The 21344-nt window shown below is 39.2% G+C and overlaps 2 protein-coding genes across 2 annotated transcripts; one reads left to right on the forward strand and one right to left on the reverse strand.

The window, feature by feature from the left end:
* The first annotated feature begins 4962 nt into the window (after positions 1 to 4962).
* LOC122661014 (ATP synthase subunit epsilon, mitochondrial-like) lies at positions 4963 to 11228 on the forward strand. The gene is made up of 2 exons (XM_043856308.1): positions 4963 to 5275; positions 11037 to 11228. Exons 1-2 carry the CDS (start codon positions 5080 to 5082, stop codon positions 11063 to 11065), a joined length of 225 nt encoding a protein of 74 aa, XP_043712243.1. The 5' UTR covers positions 4963 to 5079; the 3' UTR covers positions 11066 to 11228.
* A 1390-nt stretch (positions 11229 to 12618) lies between these two features.
* LOC122662227 (triacylglycerol lipase 1) lies at positions 12619 to 21248 on the reverse strand. The gene is made up of 9 exons (XM_043857801.1): positions 21058 to 21248; positions 20820 to 20933; positions 19265 to 19405; positions 19018 to 19128; positions 18769 to 18912; positions 18649 to 18689; positions 18481 to 18557; positions 15140 to 15235; positions 12619 to 12973 (listed from the first exon to the last, which is right to left on the reverse strand). The coding sequence occupies exons 1-9, from the start codon at positions 21220 to 21222 to the stop codon at positions 12651 to 12653; spliced, it is 1212 nt and encodes a 403-aa protein (XP_043713736.1). The 5' UTR covers positions 21223 to 21248; the 3' UTR covers positions 12619 to 12650.
* Positions 21249 to 21344: the final 96 nt, after the last annotated feature.

Raw genomic sequence — 21344 nt, forward strand, 5'->3', positions numbered from 1 at the left:
ATTTTTTCAAAGCCAACATTGATCAACAACTGGAGCAGGAAATGGACATTTGTGAATCTGGAAGCTGTTGATTCAGTTCTCTTCCATTTAAAAATGAGGGGACTTCAGGGTTATCTCTGGTATGTTATTAATGCCAAGGGTTAGCAATAAGAGAATCTGATAATAGACTTGTACTGAGATATGATAGCAGTGAGGTTGTTAATGCTGGAAAGATTTTCATGAAAGAAAATTGATTATTTTTTTGTTGTTGTTGGCGTGGGTAATGCCTGATTAAAAGATTATATCTTTGCACCGTGGTACCTGAAATGCAGGTATGATCAAATACATGTAATGGGATTTAGGGTTATCTCAAAACCCACAAGTGCAGGTTCTTCGAAGGTTGTGTAGCATTTGAACTGGCTGCTCAGAATGCTACCTCTCAATTCTGAAGAGAGATAAGAGAGAATGGGAGGAGAAAGAGACTGCTTATTGGCTATTAGTGATGTAGTGTATGTCTCTCCTCCCTAGTTACGTATTTATTGATTGCTATCTAACAGTCTCTCATGCTGAGTGTGCTAGCCAAGTAGTGTGACCCTATAAGGTGTTCCCATTGAGGTTGCACAAAAGAAGTCTAACTAATGTATGATAATTAGTATTATTTATCTCGTAGATAACAATACTTAACAAGGGCATCGACCAGTTGGAAATAAAATGTAAGCCCTTGAGTGATAAAAAATATTACATTTAAGTTCCTCATTTTAATAACACCATATAACGAATCTCTACCATTGATTGGACATAAATAATTTATAAAAGATTTTTAAAAGATAATTATTTAATAATAGTAATGTTAAATGTATTTGCAAATTATTTACAAAACTACCATCATGCTCAGATTTCACCCAATCAATTTTTGTAAATTCTCCTAGGATATTCTCCTTTAACAGGAAGTGACTCCATGTTGAGTATCTTCTCTACTCGAAATACACTATGAATCTGGTTCATTGATATATAGCTAGTTTAGGCACCAATCATTGTCACACTAAGATGCTTCGAGTGTTTTTTTTGGCGTCGGGGGTGGGGTGTCCGACGTTGTTGGACTTGTCATTGGCACCAGCCACCTTCATAGGGTATTATCTAGTACTCATTGAGTGCCGGTAACAACTAGTTCATTGAGTTACATCCTTAGGGAAAGGTGTTTCCAAGGGGTTCATCTCCACTATAAAATGAGGACAACCTTGGCACTTAAGAGTTTTATTCGAAATGCTATGCTTCCTAGCTCTCTTGTTCTTTGTAACTCTCTGTATTCATTCAAACAACTACACCTTGCCCCAAAAAAACAAAAAAACTCAAACAACTACACATTTTAGTCTCTTGTTTTACTACCTTTTCATGTCAAAATTTTCCCTAAGTCTAAACAAAACTCTGTAGTACTCGAAGGGGTTTACAGTAAGAGAATGCACTGTTATTGTTGTATTTTGGAGGTCAATTCGCACACACATGTTTGCACCACAAGGGGGGTCTATGATATGAGAAAATGTCCATCGTTATGCCTCAAGTCTTTGTTTTGGTTTACTTCATTCTGATATACTGTCGGTGACACTTTCCTACAGATAAGTTATACGTCTCTTATACTTGTCTTAATATTAATTAAGGTACAACACTTTACCTATTTACTATTCTTAATATTAATATTACTTTACCTATTTAACTTTTCTTTTGTAACAATTTTACCTATTTACTAGATCTACTTACTAGGTGAGTAAATTGTGTCTACCCTAGAGTAAGTTTGACAGGATGGTCATATATTTTTTTGCTAGATGGCAGGTTTATATTATTTGCTGCAAGGTATATGATCTCTTCTAGGGCTGCAACAGGGTCGGGTTGGGTCGGGCTTTTTGAAACCCCAGCCCAACCCTGAGTCCCCTTATCTAGGCCCAAATCCGCCCTGACCCTGACTCAGGGTCTTAAAACCTTGACCCTGACAGGGCCAAGCCCAACCCAAGCCCGCCCTGATTGGCCCTGATTGGGCAGGGTCGGGCCGGGTTGGCCTTGATTGGTTGATGACTGAAGAGGATGATGAGACAGAGAATGAGAAGCCTACTGGTCTCGTTGTTGTTACTGCTGGTGGTGGTGTTGGCTCTGGTTCTGCAATTGATGCTTGCACAACGAAGAACCCCGGCATGTCTATGAATGTTTACAATGTTCAAAGTCCAAACCCTTTGAATTGCCAGATATCTCTTGATCATGTTCTGTCTTGGCCCTCCACCTCTCGTCCCTCTCATTACTAGAATTTAATCATTGCTTCTGCGTTTTTGCTGGATTTCAGTAGTTCCATTCGTGTTTGGTTTTAGATTTTTTGGGTTAATTTCTATTTTCTAGTTCTTCTGATTAATCACTAGAACTTTCAATTTTTCATTTTCTTTTGGTTTCCATTTCGTTCCCAAAAGATGCGGCTTGGGAGTTGGGAGGTCGTGATTCTGCTTCTACTGTTGCTAGCTCTGCAACTAATGTGGTGGTGCTGGTGCTGCATCTGATGCTGTTTGTCAGTTGATTTCAGAAACTCAATGTCATCAGGAACAGGATAGGATGTTCAAGCTCTTGGTTGGAAATGCTGATTTCTCCAATCTCATCCAATGCAAGCTGATTTGGAGGGTAATGGACTAATGGGTAAAAAACCATGTAAGAGTCTCTGTTTCTTTATTTATTTTTATAGTCCATCCAAAAGAGATGAGCAGAGAAACTAATATTTGTGAAGAAGAGAACTAAGTAGTATAGATGAATGTTGGTTGGATTTCTTGAGAGTTTCATGCATGGTTTTGAACAATGTTGCATGAATGCTGCTGGTTTATGTGTTATTGTGTTTAATCTCTCTAATACCTTTGTCAGGAGAGCAATATCTTTTATAAACTAACCTGCTTACTATAGCTACTATAACATAATTTATTTAATTAGTTGTTTGTAGGAAAGTGATTCCATTCAACAGCTTATATTTTACTATAATGCATGTTTAGTGAGTTATGGTTTCTGTATTTATCAGTGTGTGTATCTGTTTTATTAGTTATCATGTCAAATGGTTCGTACTTCTTAGCATACAAGCAAATCATATGCTTAAAATTTCAAGTGCACATATAGATGGAGAAAAAAAATCATCTTGAAATGGGAGTCAAGCTGTGGCGCATGCTGCCTGTAATTGGACAAGTGTACATGGGTGTCCTGCAAACTTTTTAAACAGTTTCTTTCAGGGTCAAAATCAAGGTCTAGATTAAGGCCAAAATCAGGGTCAAAATCAGGGTCAGGCTTACCCGAGGTCTCAACCCTGACCCGACCCGACCCGATCCTGACTTAGGGCCAGGAATTTCTGACCCTAACCTGCCCTCAGGGCCAGAAATCTTTAGCCCAGGCCCTGTTCGGGCTCAGGACGGGCCAGGGCGGATTCGGGCCGACAGGGCTAAACTTGCACCCCTAATCTCTTCCATTCACATGGAACCTGACCTGGTTAGTATCCGGACATGCCTTGACCATGCTTCCAGTATGTGGTTGAAGATAAAAGAAATGTGGTGTTCGAATCAATGAATCACTGATTTTCTTCCATCTCCAACTAATTCTCTTTGTTCTTGACATCTTATAAAGGACTTGATATATATAAACAATATAGCTCAAAATATCTCCTTGGACAATAAGGGAGATACTTTTTGTATGGCAATAGTCCTTAATCTAGCTAAGCATGCTCAATCTAAGAACTATGTATATCTTTCGCTTCTCCAGTTGAATATATTTCCTTTTACCATAAAAAAAAATGTGCCTACCTTGTTGCAATTGCATGCATGTGCCCGTTCACTATATCCGAAGTGGAAAAAAAATCCTTTGTAGTGCATCGATTTGGTGGTGCATTGTGGTACAGCCTCGCGAGCTCGACACGTGGACACGGCGACATCCAACGATGCAAGTTCGATTGCATTTCTTTTTTTTTTTCCCCTTCTCGAGCTTGACACCATTGGATGTCGCCGCGTCCACGTGTCGAGCTTGCAAGGCCGCATCGTAGTGCACCGCTAGATTGATGCACTGCAGAGGATTTTTATCCAGTATTAGCCACCATGGAAGACCACCTTCCTCCAACTACAACACAATCGCCCAGTGCCCATCGGAAAATAATCCTCTCCAATTCCCTAAAACTGTGCAGTGCGGCTGTTCGGGGTGGAGATGTCGACACGCGGCAACTCGGACATCCAACGGTGCCGAGCTCATCAAAAAAGAAAAAAAGAAAAAAATGGAAGTCAATGAGCTCAAACCGTTGGATGTCCGAGCTGCCACATGTCGAAATCTCCACCCGAACTGTCGTGTTGCACAGTTTAGGGAATTGGAGAGGATTAAAATCCGTGCCCATCAGGGTTTTAGTGCATGGTATTGGAACGGGTATCGATCAATTCGGAAACTGATATAGTATTGATCGATATCGGCATGGATGGGCCCGTATCAAACAAAATTGCCCCTAATTCTCCCTTAAAATGGGTTTTTTGATCATTTTACCCCTTGTCCTTACCGTCTCACCGATATGGTATTGACACAGTATTAAGATCGATCACTTGCAAAACCGATATCGGGCGACACGATACCATTCCTCAAACCATGGTGCCCATGGACCGAAAGAGGAGTTTGATAGGGTTGATTCACGTGCAGCACTAGGAAATAATGAAATATAGGTAGGATTTAGAATAAGAATTTATCACCTCCATGAACAAAGCAATTGCGTATAAATTTAAGAAGTTGAAATTACTCGAGAACTATAAAATGGATATTGGGAAATTTTTTGTTTGTAAGAAGTTTGTATAAATGGCTATGAAAGTATGAAGTTCCATAAACCCTAAACCCTATACTAGAGTTAGGACATAAAAACACCGATTTGGAGGCCGATTTAGATCGATTCTGATCCGTCAGATACTCAGATCGGTATGGGATCCGATTCCGTGTAAACCCTGGCCCTTCGCCAGGATCGGGTAAAGCTAGTAAAGTGTGGGTAAATCGGGGAAAATTGCGATCCTAGTTAGACTTCAGTCGGAGTAAGTGCCAAGTACAGAGGTAGGAAGAAAGAGGAGATCCATGGCGTCGGCGGCAGGTTCGACCGCGGCCGTTCCCTTTTGGAGGGCAGCGGGCATGACTTATATCAGCTATTCCAACATCTGCGCGTCTCTGGTTCGGAATTGCCTCAAGGAGCCTCACAGGAGCGAAGCCTTAAATCGCGAGAAAGTTCACTTCGCCGTCTCCAAGTGGGCTGACGGCAAAGCTCTGAAACCCAGTATGTCCTCTCGGCTCCGCTCCGTTTTAATTTAATTTTTTTTTTTTGGGTTGAGTGTCGAATGATCGTTATGACAATCTCTTGAATAACACTTCTGTCGATGTCGAGTAATGTCATTTCCGATTCCTGCAATTATTTTTAATTATATGGATATTTAAAGTTGCGCCAAAATTGTTATCCGTCAGTATTCATTGAATTTTGAAATTGGTGCTATTTGATTTGGATTTTTATTTCATAAATAATAATAATGATTCTTATAGTGAACTATGAGTGACCGATTTAAAGTAGGTTAATCTTTGAGTGTTTTTATTCTGGTTGCCATGATTTGCTGGGCATCTTTAGAGATAAGGAGCGTCCAACAGTGTTTTGGGGATTTTCTGGGACTATGATTGTCTGAATGGCCTCTTTGAAGAATATCTTGAGAGGGGTCTCTTCTTTGAGGGCTACTCGCTAGATAAATCTGGCAGCGCATTTCCAGTTTTGGAAACTTCTGTTTGAAATGAAATCCATATTTTTCGAGTGAGTGTGTCTGACGGCTGAGTCAATTAATAGGGAAAGGTTTTTAGTGAATAACACCATCAACTAGCGGAAACCTTAATGGCACAAGAAAATGGTGCAGAACAAACACACAAAAGAGACAAGAGGATTTATGCGGTTCCGCTTTTAGCCTATGTCCACGGGTGAAAATAGCGAGATGATTTCACTATCAAACAATTGGAGAATACAAGAACACTCTCTCACTAACCTAAAGCCTAAATACACCCATTTTACTCTTCCTATCTGTCAAACAGAAATAAGAAATATTACAAGAGCACTCTGTATTCTATGCTTGGGTTATTTTGTACCCGATTGTGTTGTTTCAGTTCAATTCCCTCCCCCTATTTATAGATGAGGGAATCGAAGAAAATCGTGTAACTTCATATCTCAAATTCTCCGTCCCGCACGGTAGGTGCAACCACAATCTCTATATAATTCAAGGGAGGTGTGCGTCTTCAAGCGTTGACGCTTGATTCGGCTTGTTCCTTCTACATGTCTCAAGAAAGATTGGTTTATCACTTATCGATCAACTGATGGTGGAACTGTCTCGATGAGAAATGATATGGCCCGCAAAATTATAGGTATAGGAACAATTCGAATCAAGATGCCTGATGGTGTCTTAAGGACCTTGACAAAAGTGTAGCATGTTTCGGAATTGAAGAAGAACCTCATATCTTTGGGGACTCTCGACTCCAAAGGCTACAAGTATTCATCGGTAGGTGGAGTTATCAAAGTTTGCAAGGATGCTCTGGTTGTGATGAAAGGGCAGTTGACCAATGACCTCTATCATCTTCTCGGTAACACTATATTAGGTGTTGTGTCAGTCTCTGAGTAAGGAACTCATAAAGTAATACCACTCAACTATGGTATATGTGACTTGGGCATATGAGTGAACAAGGCATGACGATTCTGAGCAAACGAGGTGTGCTATGCGGTCAGAATACCAGAAAGCTGGAATTCTGTGAGCATTGTCTTTGGCAAGCAATGCATTGTCAAATTCAGCATGGTGGTTTACAGGACCAAAGGCATGTGGATTGCATCCAGTTGGATCTCAGGGGTTCTGCTCCTATACAATCAAAGAGTGGCTATTGATATCTCTTGACCTTTATCGATGAATTTTCAATAAAGGTTTGGGTGTATTTCTTGAAGCACAAAAATGATGTCTTTGTCAACTTCAAGCAATGGAAGGCATTGATGAGAAGCAGACTAGAAAGAAAATCAAGCGTCTGAGAACCAACAATGGCATGGAATTTTGTGAACAAGAGTTCAACGAGTTCTGCAAGAATGAAGGCATAGTGAGATACCACACTGTTGTAAAACACTACAACAATATGGAGTTGCAAAACGAATGAACAGAACTCTCTGAGAGAGGGCTCGTTGCATGCTCTTGAATGTTGGTCTCTCTAAGGACTTATGGGCTGAAGCAGTCAACACTGTTTGCTATTTGGTGAATAGATCTTCATCGACTACTATTGAGTGCAAGACTCCTGAAGAAATATGGTTTGGTACTCCTACTGATTACTTTACTTTGAGATTGTTCGGTTGTCCTTCATATGCTCATGTGAATGATGGTAAACTTGAGTCGAGGGCACAAAATGACAAAAATGCATATTCCTAGGCTATGTATCAGGTGCAAAAGGATTAGGTTGTGATGCATCAATCCAAAGTTACCTTGGTTTCTAATTAGTAAAGATGTAAAATTTAGTGAGTTTGCAATGCTACACCAGCAAAAGGAGCAGTCTATTGTTACAAGAAAAGACTACAGTGTCAGTAAAAAGGTGGACTTAGTGGTTGAAACTTCAGATGAACCGCAACCCATCCAAGAGAAAGCAGAAGAAGAAGAACAATATACTATTGCCACTAGCAGACAAAGAAGAGAAATCAAACCACTTTTCAGGTACGTAAATTTGGTTTCTTATGCCTTAACTATTGCGGAGAACGTAGATGATCAAGACCCTTCTACATATCAGGAGGTTGTCATGGGTCCGAGTCTGCTCAGTGGATTGTTGCCATAACTGGGGAGATTGAATCTCTTCACAAGAATCATACTTGGGAGTTGATGAAACCACTCGAAGGCCAAAAGATTGTTGGCTGCAAATGAAAGTCCAGGGGTTGAAGATGCAAGGTTTAAAGCACGTTTGGTGGCGAAGGGCTATACTCAGTAGGAAGGTTTCAATTTCAACGAAGTATTCTCACCTGTCGTGTAGCATAGTTCCATTCACTTGTTGCTTGCGATAGTTGCTATGTAGGACTTAGAGCTTGAACAACTCAATGTCAAGACAACCTTGCTACATGGAGAGTTGGAGGAGCAAATTTATGTGCAACAGCCAGAGGGGTTCACCATTCAAGGAAAGGAAGATTATGTTTGCCTATTGAAGGAGTCTTTGTACGACTTGAAGCAGCCTCCTAGACAATGGTACAAGCGATTTGATACCTTCATGATCGAACACGGTTACTCTAGGAGTGAGTATGATAACTGTGTGTATCATAAGAAGCTCTCAGATCGCTTTTTTTTGTTCTTGTTATCGTATGTTGATGACATGTTAATTGCTTCCAAAGACATGTTAGAAATTAACAAGTTGAAGACTCAGTTGAGTAGTGAGTTCAAGATGAAAGACTTGGGAGCAGCCAAGAGAATTTTGGCTATGGAGATTTGCAGAGATTGACAAGCGAGCAGATTGTACTTGTCTCAGAAGTACATAGAGAAGGTTCTTGAGCTATTTGGTATGCAGAGATTGAAGCCTATAAGTACCTCACTTGTTGCTCATTTTAAGCTTTCAGCTGAATTATCACCTCTAATTGATGAGTAGCACATTTCTTGTGTTCCTTATGCTAGTGCAGTTGGTAGTATAATGTAAGCCATGGTGTGCACTCGATCGGGCATTTCAAATGCTGTCAGTAGTGTAGTCGCTGTATGGGTCTTGGTAAGGTTCATTAGCAGACAGTGAAATGGGTATTATGCTACTTGAAGGGCATTGCAGATGTTTTTTTTTTGGGTGAATAAGAAATTCATCACCAAGAACGAAAAAAGAATTACAGTGCCCTCAAAGGGGAGCAACCAAACAAAAAATAAGAAAGGCCCCTAGCCTCAGCTTGGCGGGTCAGGGGGAACAAGGGAGACAGAAGAGAGACCCCAGGAGACAACAATAAGCCTGTTCCTTGGGGTGTCAGTATAAAAAGAAGGAGGGGCTGACGATAGCTTCGCCTTAATATCAAAGGAAATGGAATCCCAAATCTTCGCACTGCAGATGTTGGCTTGCTGTATGATAGGAACTTTGTTTCTAGTGGGTGTGTTGTTGGGTTTGTTGATTCTGATTATGCTTGCGACCTGGATAAGAGAAGATTTCTAACATGTTATGTTTTCACTCACTCTGGTTACGCCATCAGTCCGTAGTTGCTTTGTCTATAACAGAAGCTGAGTACATGGCGGCAACATAGGTAGTAAAGGAAGCCTTATGGCTGAGAGGTTTGGTTGGGTGATCTGGTCTTACAACATGATCAGACTGTTGTGTATTGTGACAGCCAGAGTGCCATACATTTGACAAAAAATTGGATGTATCATGAAGAACCAAGCATATTGATGTTAGAGTTCATTTCATTTGTGATGTAATCTCTCAAGGGAGTATTATGGTGTGGAGGGTCCCAACGGCAGAAAATTTGGTAGATATGATGACCAAGCTCATTCCAGTAGCCAAGTTTTCTTGAACTTGATCGGCATTAGTAGCACATGAGAGCCCCATTGGGGGCTGAGGTGGAGATAGATGGAGAATATTATTTTTCGAGTAGAAGAGAATTCAAGACAAGGTGGAGAATTGTCGTTTTGTCTTGAATAAGCAACCACTGAGTCAAAAGTGGCTGCTGCATGATTCAAGGAGAGATGCAGCCAATGGAAACAAAAGCCTTCATTAAGACTTTCAACTCCTTGTGAAAAGTTTCTTCTCATTAATTGAGAGGGAGACGAGACATTAATTGAGAAACTTTAGAAAGCCGTTTGAAAGAGGAGATGTTGAACGTATTTTCCAATAAGGAATTGAGCCGACGCTTGAAGACACACACCTCCATTGGCTTAGAAAGGGAAGGTGGAAAACATGTTCAACATCTCCTCTTTCAAACGGCTTTCCAAAGTTTCTCAATTAATAACTTCTTTTCCTCTCATTTAATGAGAAGTTTCACAAGGAGTTGAAAGTCTTAATAAAGACTTTTGTTTCCTTTGGCTGCATCTCTTCTTGAATCATGCAGCAGCCACTTTTGACTCGGTGGCTGCTTATTCAAGTCAAAACAACAAGGTGCTTATTACTCATTCTACATCAATACATAGGAGAAGTCCGAAGTATTCTTTGGCCCTGTTCAGTTACAAGGGAAATGTGATGAAACATAATTTTTAATCAATAAACTGAAGTGAAGTAAAACTGGGATAAAAGAATGAACTTTCAATGGTTATTAGCCATTTGAGATGTAGAACCATTTTCTCTGTGGAAATCAATATTTTGGTGGTATTTTAGTAGAGAATGAAATTAGCAGTTTTAGGTAAAAGATTACCCTGGGGGAGGAGGGAACGCCTATAATGTATTATTTGCATCAACCCTAATATTTGGAAAATTCATTGTAGATTTTTTTCTTTCACTTCTATGGGCCCTTGATAGGAGATGACCCAAGAAAAAAATAGTAGTATTCTTTTGCAAGCAAAGTGGTGTAAGGGAAACTTTATGTGATGCATCTCATTGTCTTCAAGTTGGAAAGCACTCATTCAGCTGGGACATAATCTGTTCTCGGGTACTGTTTGGGTGCATCGTCTTAATGTAGTCAGCCTTTTGATCTGCCATGGGGATTTGTGGCACATTTTAGTCTTTTGACTTACATGATTAATAAATAATCTGGTGGAGTATTTCGTGACTCCTGACTCTGTTGGCGGTTGATTGTAAATGGTCCCACATGAGGTGCTTGATCTTCAGGGTTATAGACCTGTATGAGGTTGGTTTTTTCAATCAAATGATATGATATTTTTTAGTTATTCATTGCATTGCATGTATATCAAGCTTAACAACATTAACCCCTCCCCCCACCCCTCAAAAAATAAAAAGAAAAACAAGAAGAGGTTTCTCAACAGTAGTAGGTGGAAGGCTGGAAGCATCATTGTAATTCTTCTCTATTAGTTACTAATCACGTACAAGCTATTTCAATTATAATATTATGGTCCTTACAAATTATTTCTGTTGTTAATCAGCAATGCGGTCGGATACGCCTGAAGAGTGAAAGGAAGGGAGTGGCACTCGTCTTACAGGCATTGGAATAATGTTTTACTGTTTTGTTGGAGTGATAGTTTTACTTTCTGGGAACTTAAAAGACAACTCACGTTTTGGGTTTGGAAGTACAATGCACTTGCAATAAGATAATTTCTGTTAGTCGCACTTTTGAAAACAATTTGCTTTTATTTTCTGCTAAACTGAAAATTTGAATTCACAGTTTACGGACTGTATCACTAAAATTAAAACACATGGATTGGATATGCAGCTAGTATTCTTACAGGGACGTATCAAATGAATACACAAACACTTGCACTACATAAAATTCATCCCGATAGGCCCTCAGGTCATGGTGCATGCAACTTGCAATAGTACTTTTTGTTTGCCGATTAGATATTTTTAGGCTGTGCTCATGTCTGATGGAATTGTTATTCACTGGGTGATCACTTTTCGAGAACTTGGTGATCTCATTCCATGACTTTTCAGAGAAGGGAAGGACAAAGTTTTGAAAGGGGAAAGTTTACCTTCACCAGTGGGGGAGGAAGAATACCCTCTTCACTGGTGATGTGAAAATCCTATTCTGGAGCGGGGTATATACTTTGAATATTTTATTCCCTCATTCTGTGTTCTCAAACTCTCAATACCCTACTCCCTAGAAGACCAACTGAGATTTCCCGAGGATGGTGGTAGGTGACCATGGTTCTAAGAATTGGAATTGGATCAGTAGAATCGGCTGGTTTGGATAGGAATTGACAGACCCCGATCTTGATTACTGTCGATCCGGAGCAACCTATCTGCTTTGGTTTTGTGGGATCCGCACTGATTCCTGACCAATGCCGGCTGAATCGGAATCAGAGTTGACTGAGGCCGATTCTATTGCCGATCTGCATATTTGAACCTTGGTAGGCGGCTAAAAATAGCTTGAGGGGGTGTGGCATAAGAAATGCTTCGCAGCCATTTGTGATCCTCTGGAGAATCCAACCCATAAGAATTTGTTATTCCTAGATCTCTCTAGGTGGGACATATAACCCCCTATAGACCCCATCCATGGTGAGAAGCCATTCATTTAGACCCCATAAGATCATGTTACCACCACCACCACCACCACCACCACACCAAGTTCTCTTCGGGGAGGGAGGAAAAGAAGTGGGGGAGGGTGCATTGTACCCTTTTTAGACGTTTTGGAAAGCAACCCAGGGACAGCTTTCTTTCATCTCAATATTTTATCCTCTAATTGCTTTCCGGGCTGGTCAATTTCATGCCATCCCTAATGTTTTTCAACTCCCCCACACCCCCCCCCAAAAAAAAAAAAAAAAAAAAAAAACACCGAACAAGTGTTCACAAGCTGACAAGAAGCCCCCATCCTAATTGTTGACTTGCATCATATCGAGTCCTGCAAAGATGGTACCAGACTACCAGTTAAGTGCCATTATCAGATAGAAATAAGTAGAAGGGAGGAGACAGGAAACCTTTATTTCTGCCCTTGATAATGTTTTCTGATGATTCCCTCAGACAGAAGGAAATGTCCTAAATTTAGGACATATAATTAAACGTTGAAATTTAATTTAATCAACAGATTCCAGTAAGCAAGTCATTCAAGAACTACTAGACTTTCCATACGACCTAAAGAACGCAATCATATTGTTGTACACATCTTCTCTTGCAGTTACACTCAATATAAAGTCAATATGACCATAGTTATCAAGATAAAGCAATTCCGGCTTCGATTGTAGTTCTTTGAGAGTGTGTTCTACATCCATCACGTCTGCTAAGGCATCATTTCCCCCATACCCCATCCATAAGGGCAATGACTTCGGTATGCGTCCAAGGTCGAAGGCTGGGGGTTGCAGATAGCCATATTGCTTCAGGTTTTCCCTCCAACCATAGTCATATTTGGCAAAAGTGCCTTTACGTATCACTGTCAAATGGAGCAAAGGGTTAGGAGGCCACACAATAACAAATTCAGATCCACCTAAGAAATCTAATCTAATTATTGACATAGAACTGAGCATTTTAGGGGATATTTTGAGCAATGGATTACTGAATTAGGGACAGAATTATAACAAAGACATGTCTGACATACCAGCAAGCACATAAATAATAAAGGGAGAAAGTTCTCTAAGCAAGCAAGATACTCTCCACCCTCTCACATTCATTTTTTAATTATTATTTTATTACTTTTAAAATTTTGTTATAATAATACATGTGAAGGGGTGTCGCATGCGTCTTAGGCTTAGAGAGCCTTTTCCCAATAATAAAATATAAAAAGAAAGCATGAATTACTACAACAACAGATTGAGATGGTTACAGTTTTCCACAAAATAAAACTGCATGAAAACTAAAACTTCAATTGTCAACAGATACTTTAGTTGACTCGGAAATCAAATCAATAAATAGCACTTCAGATTTCAATATACTTTCAGTCTCTTTTTGGTATGACACTGTACATTCATCCCTCAATTAGGGATGTAAACGGATTGAATTCGATCGGATAGTGGCATTATCATATTCGTATCCAATTATATTCGGACGGATTCGGATAATATCCTATCGGTTTTCGAACGGATTCGGATAATTTTCGAATAGTTATTTTTTTAATATAGATTCTCCTAAATGGATATGAACATGGATCGAATACAAATTTTTGACTATCTGTTGACATCTTTACCGTTTTTATGATGAGGGCTAGGGTTGAGACTTTAGAGTTCCAACTCCCTTTTTTTCTATTCTTCTTAGTCTTTGATTTTCTTACGTTTTTACTTTTGATTTTCTCTTGTATTTATTTTCATAGATATGTGATTCCATGTTATAACATTGTATAAAACAATATATATAAACTAATAAATCTAAAAAAAGAATCACATTATCTTAACTTATAAATTTATAAAAATAAGATAACAAAATCCAATAAGGTAACTTAAAAGGATAGACGAACACAGAGATAAGATATTTTATTACTTTCAGATTGCTAAACGAATCGGATAATAATCGATCAGATAGGGGGATTATCATATTCATATCCGATTAGTTTCGGACGGATTCGGATTCTCCTAAACGGATACAAACACGGATCGAATTCGGATTTTCGAATATCCGTTTACATCCCTACCCTCAATGAACACCGTAATTTCCTAAGCTCATATTATATAAAGGGAATCCTCACCCATCTCACCAGTCAACTTTCAATCCCACACAAGTAGGGTATAAGTCTTGGAAGAATGTCATACCAAGAATTGCACTAGATTTGTAAAATGAAATGGGAGTTCCTGTAACTTCAAGAAATTTTAATCTCACTTTTAACCACTTTTCATGCTTGTTCTAGGCTGAAATTTAAATAGTAGATGTGTGGGTCCTCCTCTATCATATGGACTCAACTGCTTAAGTCCATTTTTGCCATGAGGAAGGTGACCATGACCTTGTGACACTTTTTTTATAGGGCCATAATTCTCACTACAAAACTTGTTGAAGAGATGAAATATAACCAAGATACTTTTTGATCAAAGGTTGCATTGATTATCAGAAGAATTAGAGAAAAAAATTAGGATACATCCAGGGAAAATGAAACTTCAATGGAAGACAAGCAAATGAGATGCTTTCATAAAACTTCACATAGAATCTAGAATGAAGTTTTCATCCTGTACAGGTCAGACAATGAACTATTAATTGCATCCAATCATAAAAAAAAAAAAACTCATTTGTTTCGAACTTTCTATTTTTGGAATGGAAAATTTATGGGATCCCCATCTCCCCAAGTTAAAAATGTAAATTCAGATATAAGTTGTAGATCGTACATCATGTGTGACTGCAATATTTATGTTTTTTTTTTTGTTTTGTTTTGTTTTGTTTTGGTGATTGACATGCTACTGTAGGTCTGCAAATCTCTTTTTTGTTTAAGACAGTCAAGCCATGTCACAATAGTTTGACTGACACATAATGATCAGCCAATCAATGATGGTAAGGCAATCTTCTGATTATAAAACTTGACTACTGCACATGAAGTGGACTATAAATGATTTAATGGTTCCTCGAAGACATGAATGACAGAGAAGATACTGCAACAAAAACAAAATACTGGAGTGCATACTCTGAAAAAGATGATTCAAGTTCTTTGATGACGATGGATGAGGTTCATATTCAAGATAGAAGTCCACACGTGACTCGTTGAAGCAACAATTCTTCCCTGCAAATTGATCAAGTTTGTATCATATTTTATTACGACAACAAAAATACAGGAAATAAAACATATCAAGAACAAAGAATACGAGAAATAAAATACATCAAGAACAAAGAATACATGCATTATCACCTAATACAATTGGGGCACCCTGCACATCATATCCTTAAATATCAGTTTGGACTGTGAATGCCAGCTACACTAACTATTTTCATTTTAAGTCTCATAGCATTGCTGCATAACTCATCAACTAATAGCTACCATGTTGTTCAAACATCTAATTCTACTTCTAAACTGAGAAGGGGGGGGGGGGGGGAAATCTGTGTAGGTGGTAGTTCAGAGCAAGGGGAAACTCGGATTTCGACAAGATTTCGACCAGCCAGAAATTGAGTTCGTCTCGGTTTCGACCATATCTCGGTCGAAACCTGGGATTTTTTCCCATTGATGGGGAAACCAAGGTTTCAACCCTAAAACAAGGTTTTTTAGGCCTGATTTTTTGCAGGTTGCCTATTTTTCACATTTTAAACACAATCCATGAATTACATTGACAAAAAAATCACTGAAAATAGTACTTGTGGTTATTGATCCAAGTTTACTAACGTACGCGCTGATACGATACAGACACTACAGTGGTATTATAAATTTATAATTAGTTCACATAATTATAAAGTACTTGAACCTTGAATAATACATTGAATCCAAAATAAAACATTAAAAATGCCCCTCTTCAATTTCATGCGGAGTTTCTTGGTGGGTCTAATTCACGAGCAGCGTACCACTAAAGACATGATCTGCAAAAGTAGTCTTGTGACTCTGTGTACTATTATCATGCTCTGTCTTCAAAAACCATTGAAAAAGTAAATGACATAGCCTTGGAGCTTCAATACATAAAGGCAAGCAGGAAATTATGCATCTTTCAAAGCAGAAAAGTAGATCTGCAATAGTTCTATTTTCCAGGTAAAAAATGATGTACTTTGAAAACTGTATTCCATGTTTATGACTCACGCACACCATAACTCCCGCTCTCTTTCTCTCTCTCCGAGAGTCCACAGAGAGAAATTGTGATTTCAGTCTCCTCTGTCTCTTTACTCTGTTCTAAGAAAGATGGTCAGACACGACAGTTTATTCGCCTAGAAATCCGATCCCACACCAAAAGCTCCATGAACCAGTCATCATAGCCTTGGTTTCGACAAGTTTTGCACTGGTTTCGACCGTGATGGTTTCGGTCGAAACCAGTACGAAACCATCGAAACCAGTCGAATTAATGGATTTTCCAAAGTTCAGGTCCAACTTGTCTCGGAACCTTGTTGAAACCGAGTTGTCTCGGCGGTTTTGACCGAGTTTTGATTCCATGGTTCAGAGTGCTAATGCCGTAGAGAAGTCATTCATATTTAAAGATTCCACCACAATAACAACTTTATCAGATCAAAAGTACAACATACAAGGCAAACCCTCATGCCTTGCTTCTATACTAAATTTGTCAATAATTCTTTCCTTGCAATGAAGGGAGGAAAGGGGTTTGCACTGATCCAGTAATATAATGTGCCAAATCTGCTTTTAACATAACCTGATTTGGGGTTCTACCACTCCTGCTTTAGAAGGTTGATCTAAAAGAGCTCAGAGGGCGGGCTAGGATTGTACATCGACCTAAACTGAGCATGAAGGGCCAACCTGCAGATGGCTTCAGAGTTTAGGCTGATCCTAATGTATGCTGAAAATGATTGAGATTAGCACAACCCATCCCGCACATTAGCTTGATTCTGATGATCATTCATTCATATGTGCCCACTTTTTGGGTTGCATGGCAAACACCTATTATTACTCACTCGTCACCAAGGAAGCTTTCTCCTCTCTTTTTTAATAGTAAACAAAAAATAATATACATAAGTAATTTAGACTTTACAGGAAACTGAGACCAGGATCATAGGAATTGGTGGACAAACAGAATCCTAAAGAAACCAATTAGGTACCAACTCAGTTCCTCACCCAAACATATTCAGATATGGAGGTCATTCAATCTGAATGGTTGCTTTTACGTTAGAATTCCCCCCCACCCCATTCTTTAAGTAATCTGGCGGCCATTGCAACTATGAAGAGCGAAACAACATCAATTACTAAGCATTTTGAATGAGAATGATGTTATCAATCAGGTATATAAAATTCAACACGGTTAAGTAGAAAAAAGAAACAAGGATGATCATGACAGACTGGACCCAACATTTTTTTCCATCTTAAAGCAATTACAAAACTTCTGCCTAAGGAACAAAACAGAATAACATAACTATTCCAAAGTAAATCCTGTGCTTGGCTGCTAGTTTCCAGAAGAAATCTGTTGACCAGCATAAGCCCAAGCCCCATGATCCAAACATGGGCCTACCATCAGGTCTCAATGTGGAATTTGTACATGAAATGCATCAGCCTCCACAAGCATAACAGTAGGTAGAAGAGCACGGATTTCTTGTCTAACGAATAAACACGGATCCTAATATTTATTTGTCAAATTTGGTCTTCGATAATCATGTTTCATTAACTCTATTGAGAATTTATTTAAGTTAACTTTGCATTAATCTAAATGTTTTTTAAATACTTATTTTTTCTTATTTTGGAACTCAAATGTGTCTTTAGGGTTTGGGAGTAGCTCCGATACATGTTAAGCTACGAGAAAGTCGTTTGCGGTGGCATGACCATGTTCAACGGAGGCCTTTAGATGCCCCAATATGGAGGAGTGATTTGATTCAGATTGAAAGAACTAAAAGAGCTAGAGGTAGACGTAGAATGGCCCTAGGATAAGTAGTGAGGAAAGACATGCATAGCTTAGGCCTTGTATCAAGTATGACCTTGAATAGAGCTGATTGGAGGGCAAGGATCCATGTAGCCGATCCCATTTAGTTGGAGTAAGGCTGAGTTATTGTTGTTGAACTCAAATGTGTCTTTGGGTCATCAAGCATTGAATCTTTAATTAACGAGCAGGGAAATATATCAAACATCCAAAGTCTTTAAAAAGGATCTGCAGTGAGTCTAGCTACCAAAGCAGTTGATTCAACCAATCTAACTTCCCATGTGTTTTCTTTTGTAATGAGAATATTGTTGACCTTAAAGTTTGGCCTTTTGATATCTTGCAAAATTTTTTGAAATCAAGATTTCTTCTCAATCTATGTTAGCAGGGAAAATCATTTTTTTTTTCTCTGGAAGAGCCCTCCCCCCCCCCCCCCAAAAAAAAAGAAGTTAAATAAAAGGACGGCTGGGATTACCTGTGATAGAAGAGAGCAAATTGCCACAGTCAATACGACCATCACAAAACGAATCCATTAACTGAACACCCATGTCACTATATACAACAGAAACATAAATTATAATAATGAATTTCACAAAACAGAGCCGGTAAAAGTTAATAAATCAGAGTATATGAAGAATCAGACCTTCTAAAATTAAGCTGATGGATGCCCATAGCCAGAAGCATCTAAATAAAGAAACCACTTCACTGTCAGCCGAAACTATTGATCAAAGCAAGCCAGAGCAAATATAGAAAAGTAAGATACCTGATCAAGATGCATGCTAACCATACTAAGTACAAATTGAGCACTGATATGACCCAAATAAGATATAGGACAAAGTAAGGCTGCAGCTTCAACCATCTCCACTATATCTGGCTGAGTGAAAGCAGCTAAAGCCATGATGGTTCCCTATGATAAAATGAGTGAAATGAGCTCTTACTGGAAGGACCAGCAACATCAGATGGCAATATTGGGATGCAAATGAGATGTGGGCTCCAAGAAGAAATTAGGAACCTGGGAATGCCCCACGTAGAAAATTTTGGAGTTTGTTATTGAGTACACATAGGTAATCATTTCTACAAGGTCATACAGAGCCAGTTCCTGCCAACTCCAATCCCAGAATTCCTGCAACATAAGTGTAGTCTCACAAAGCTGACATATAGCAGAAACTTTTAAATCCACTGTTAGACGGAATGGAAGAACAGGATTACAAACACACTTGCATACCGAGCCACAAAGGGAAGGGGGTGAGTATTCATACCTTATCCTTCTCAGAAAAGGAAACATGTCCACGACTCCAATGAGTACCTCGCACATTTCCAACCCATACATCGAAACCATGGTCAGCTAGTATGAAGCCTAAGGACTGTTGAATTGAATTCGCAAACCATATATCTCCACCCTGCCCATGCTTTGTGATTTGAGAAAATGCTCAGAGGCAAAGGAAGGTAATAACCAAAATTCCTCTTAAATATTAAAAAACAAAGTCTCATGATTAAATATATATTAAGAACAATTCAACTAGCTGGCCTTATTCCAATTAAATGGGTTTGCTACATGAATTCCATTCTGCAGTTCCAGTTTAGCTAGTGCCATATCTCCAGGTAACTACCACATGTTAAAATGATGGATTTTTCAGATTCACAACGAAAATGGTTTCTGGAGAGATTTTAATGCCAGCAGCCACCTGATGCAACCCTCCTCCTTTATCCAGGTTTGGGGTCAGCAGGGCACATATGTCCCGGGGGAGGGGGTCAACGGTCAAAGTACCTTTAAACTGCTTATATTTTTAGTGTATTAAATGCCAACATGCATGAAAACAACTCCAGCATTATACTTTAGATTCAAACGGGCAGCCTTTTATAGAGGTTTTGATCTGCTGCTGACTCGAAGTTCAGAAATGTATTGCAACCACTAAATTTAAGTGTTCCTGATAGAATGATGAAAGCACTCTGACCTCTTCCCATTACTTTATGTTGAAAACACATCAATGAGTTTTGTCCATCACAAGAAAATAAGAGGAACTCCACATGCTGGCATGAAGACATTCAGAAAAAAGGGCACCCAGAAAAAGAACAGATGAATAAAGAGAGAAGAAAATGAATGTCCTGACTCATCTAAGAATACAGGAAGGAACCAAGCAAAAGACCAGAAAGTGGCATCAATTAGGACAACTTTGGAATTTTTTATTGGTGCATATTACAAAAGGTAGCTCAGAAAAGCTAATCAATGGATTTGAATTTCTCTTAGTCTTAGGACACTCTAGATAAACATACATATCTGCACTAATGCACAAGTAACATATTTCTTAGACTGATTGTAGGTCAGATCGATGAACTTTAAAAACAAGGACCTAGTCTTATCAGTGGATTTAAATTTCTAGATATAGCAAATATTATATAAACAGATCTTCATTTACCATTAGTCCGCAAGTATGCACTGGAGTTAACCTTGGACCAACCAAGCAACTGTGTTCTGCACAACCGCTCTAAAGGAACACTACCAACAAACTAATCCAGAAGATCCAATACTGACATAATTTTCTGTGTTCCGGTTTACACTATCCATTGATACCTTTCTCATAGTTCTAAGGTTCTAAGAATTGCCATCGATAACAGAAATACCTACAAATACAGCCCTCTTTCAAGACATCAGGACTGTGTTTGATTGACTCCATCAAATTTTTAATTAAAGTTCGGCACTCTAATGGGACACAATACGTACATGCGTAAACTTGACTTTGGGAAGAAAGAAGGGAGAGCACGAAGAACTCAAAAAAAATATAAATTGAATCAAATATTGCAATAAAAGCCAACCAGAAAGAGGCCATGTTGAAGGAGAATTGGAGGGCCGCGATTGACTTTAATATCTCCGCCTGCTTGAGCAGAAACACGTTGAAGAGCTAAGACGTAGCCATCCTTAGTTTGAACCTGAACAAATCGAAGCACAAATATCTGTTCAAACTTGAAAGCGGAGAAGAATAAGTAAGGGAAACAAGAGTGACAGAAAGCCGGGCGCGAGAAAGAGAGAGAGAAGAAGAAGAGTTGAAATTACGGTGTGTTCGGAGCAAGGGTAGCCGGAGGGTTGAATGAGCTGAGCACACAAACCCTCGCTCTGTGATCGGCGGAGATTCCACTGTTCTGGTGAGCATCTGACCACGCCGGCAAACACCACCAACATCCAACATAGAGAGGCTGCCATATCCACCACAATCCCCATGTCCCCGAGACCTGTGAGGACTGAGGAGTGAGCTACACTGTGCCAGATGTCAATGTTGCATCAATATTCACCTTCTGGACATTTTGAGGAGAGGGGTGTTCAACACCTGTTTGCACTGCTTA

Source organism: Telopea speciosissima, chromosome 5 (assembly GCF_018873765.1).
Source record: "Telopea speciosissima isolate NSW1024214 ecotype Mountain lineage chromosome 5, Tspe_v1, whole genome shotgun sequence".
NCBI lineage: Eukaryota > Viridiplantae > Streptophyta > Magnoliopsida > Proteales > Proteaceae > Telopea > Telopea speciosissima.

Coding starts and splice junctions, on each gene's coding strand:
- LOC122661014 (XM_043856308.1), top strand. CDS start 5,080: ATGGCGTCGGCGGCAGGTTCGACCGCGGCCGTTCCCTTTTGGAGGGCA. Junction 5,276..11,036: donor CGGCAAAGCTCTGAAACCCA/GTATGTCCTCTC, acceptor GTTGTTAATCAG/CAATGCGGTCGGATACGCCT.
- LOC122662227 (XM_043857801.1), bottom strand. CDS start 21,222: ATGGGGATTGTGGTGGATATGGCAGCCTCTCTATGTTGGATGTTGGTG. Junction 18,558..18,648: donor CATCAGCTTAATTTTAGAAG/GTCTGATTCTTC, acceptor TGTTGTATATAG/TGACATGGGTGTTCAGTTAA. Junction 15,236..18,480: donor TTTGCTCTCTTCTATCACAG/GTAATCCCAGCC, acceptor ATCAATTTGCAG/GGAAGAATTGTTGCTTCAAC.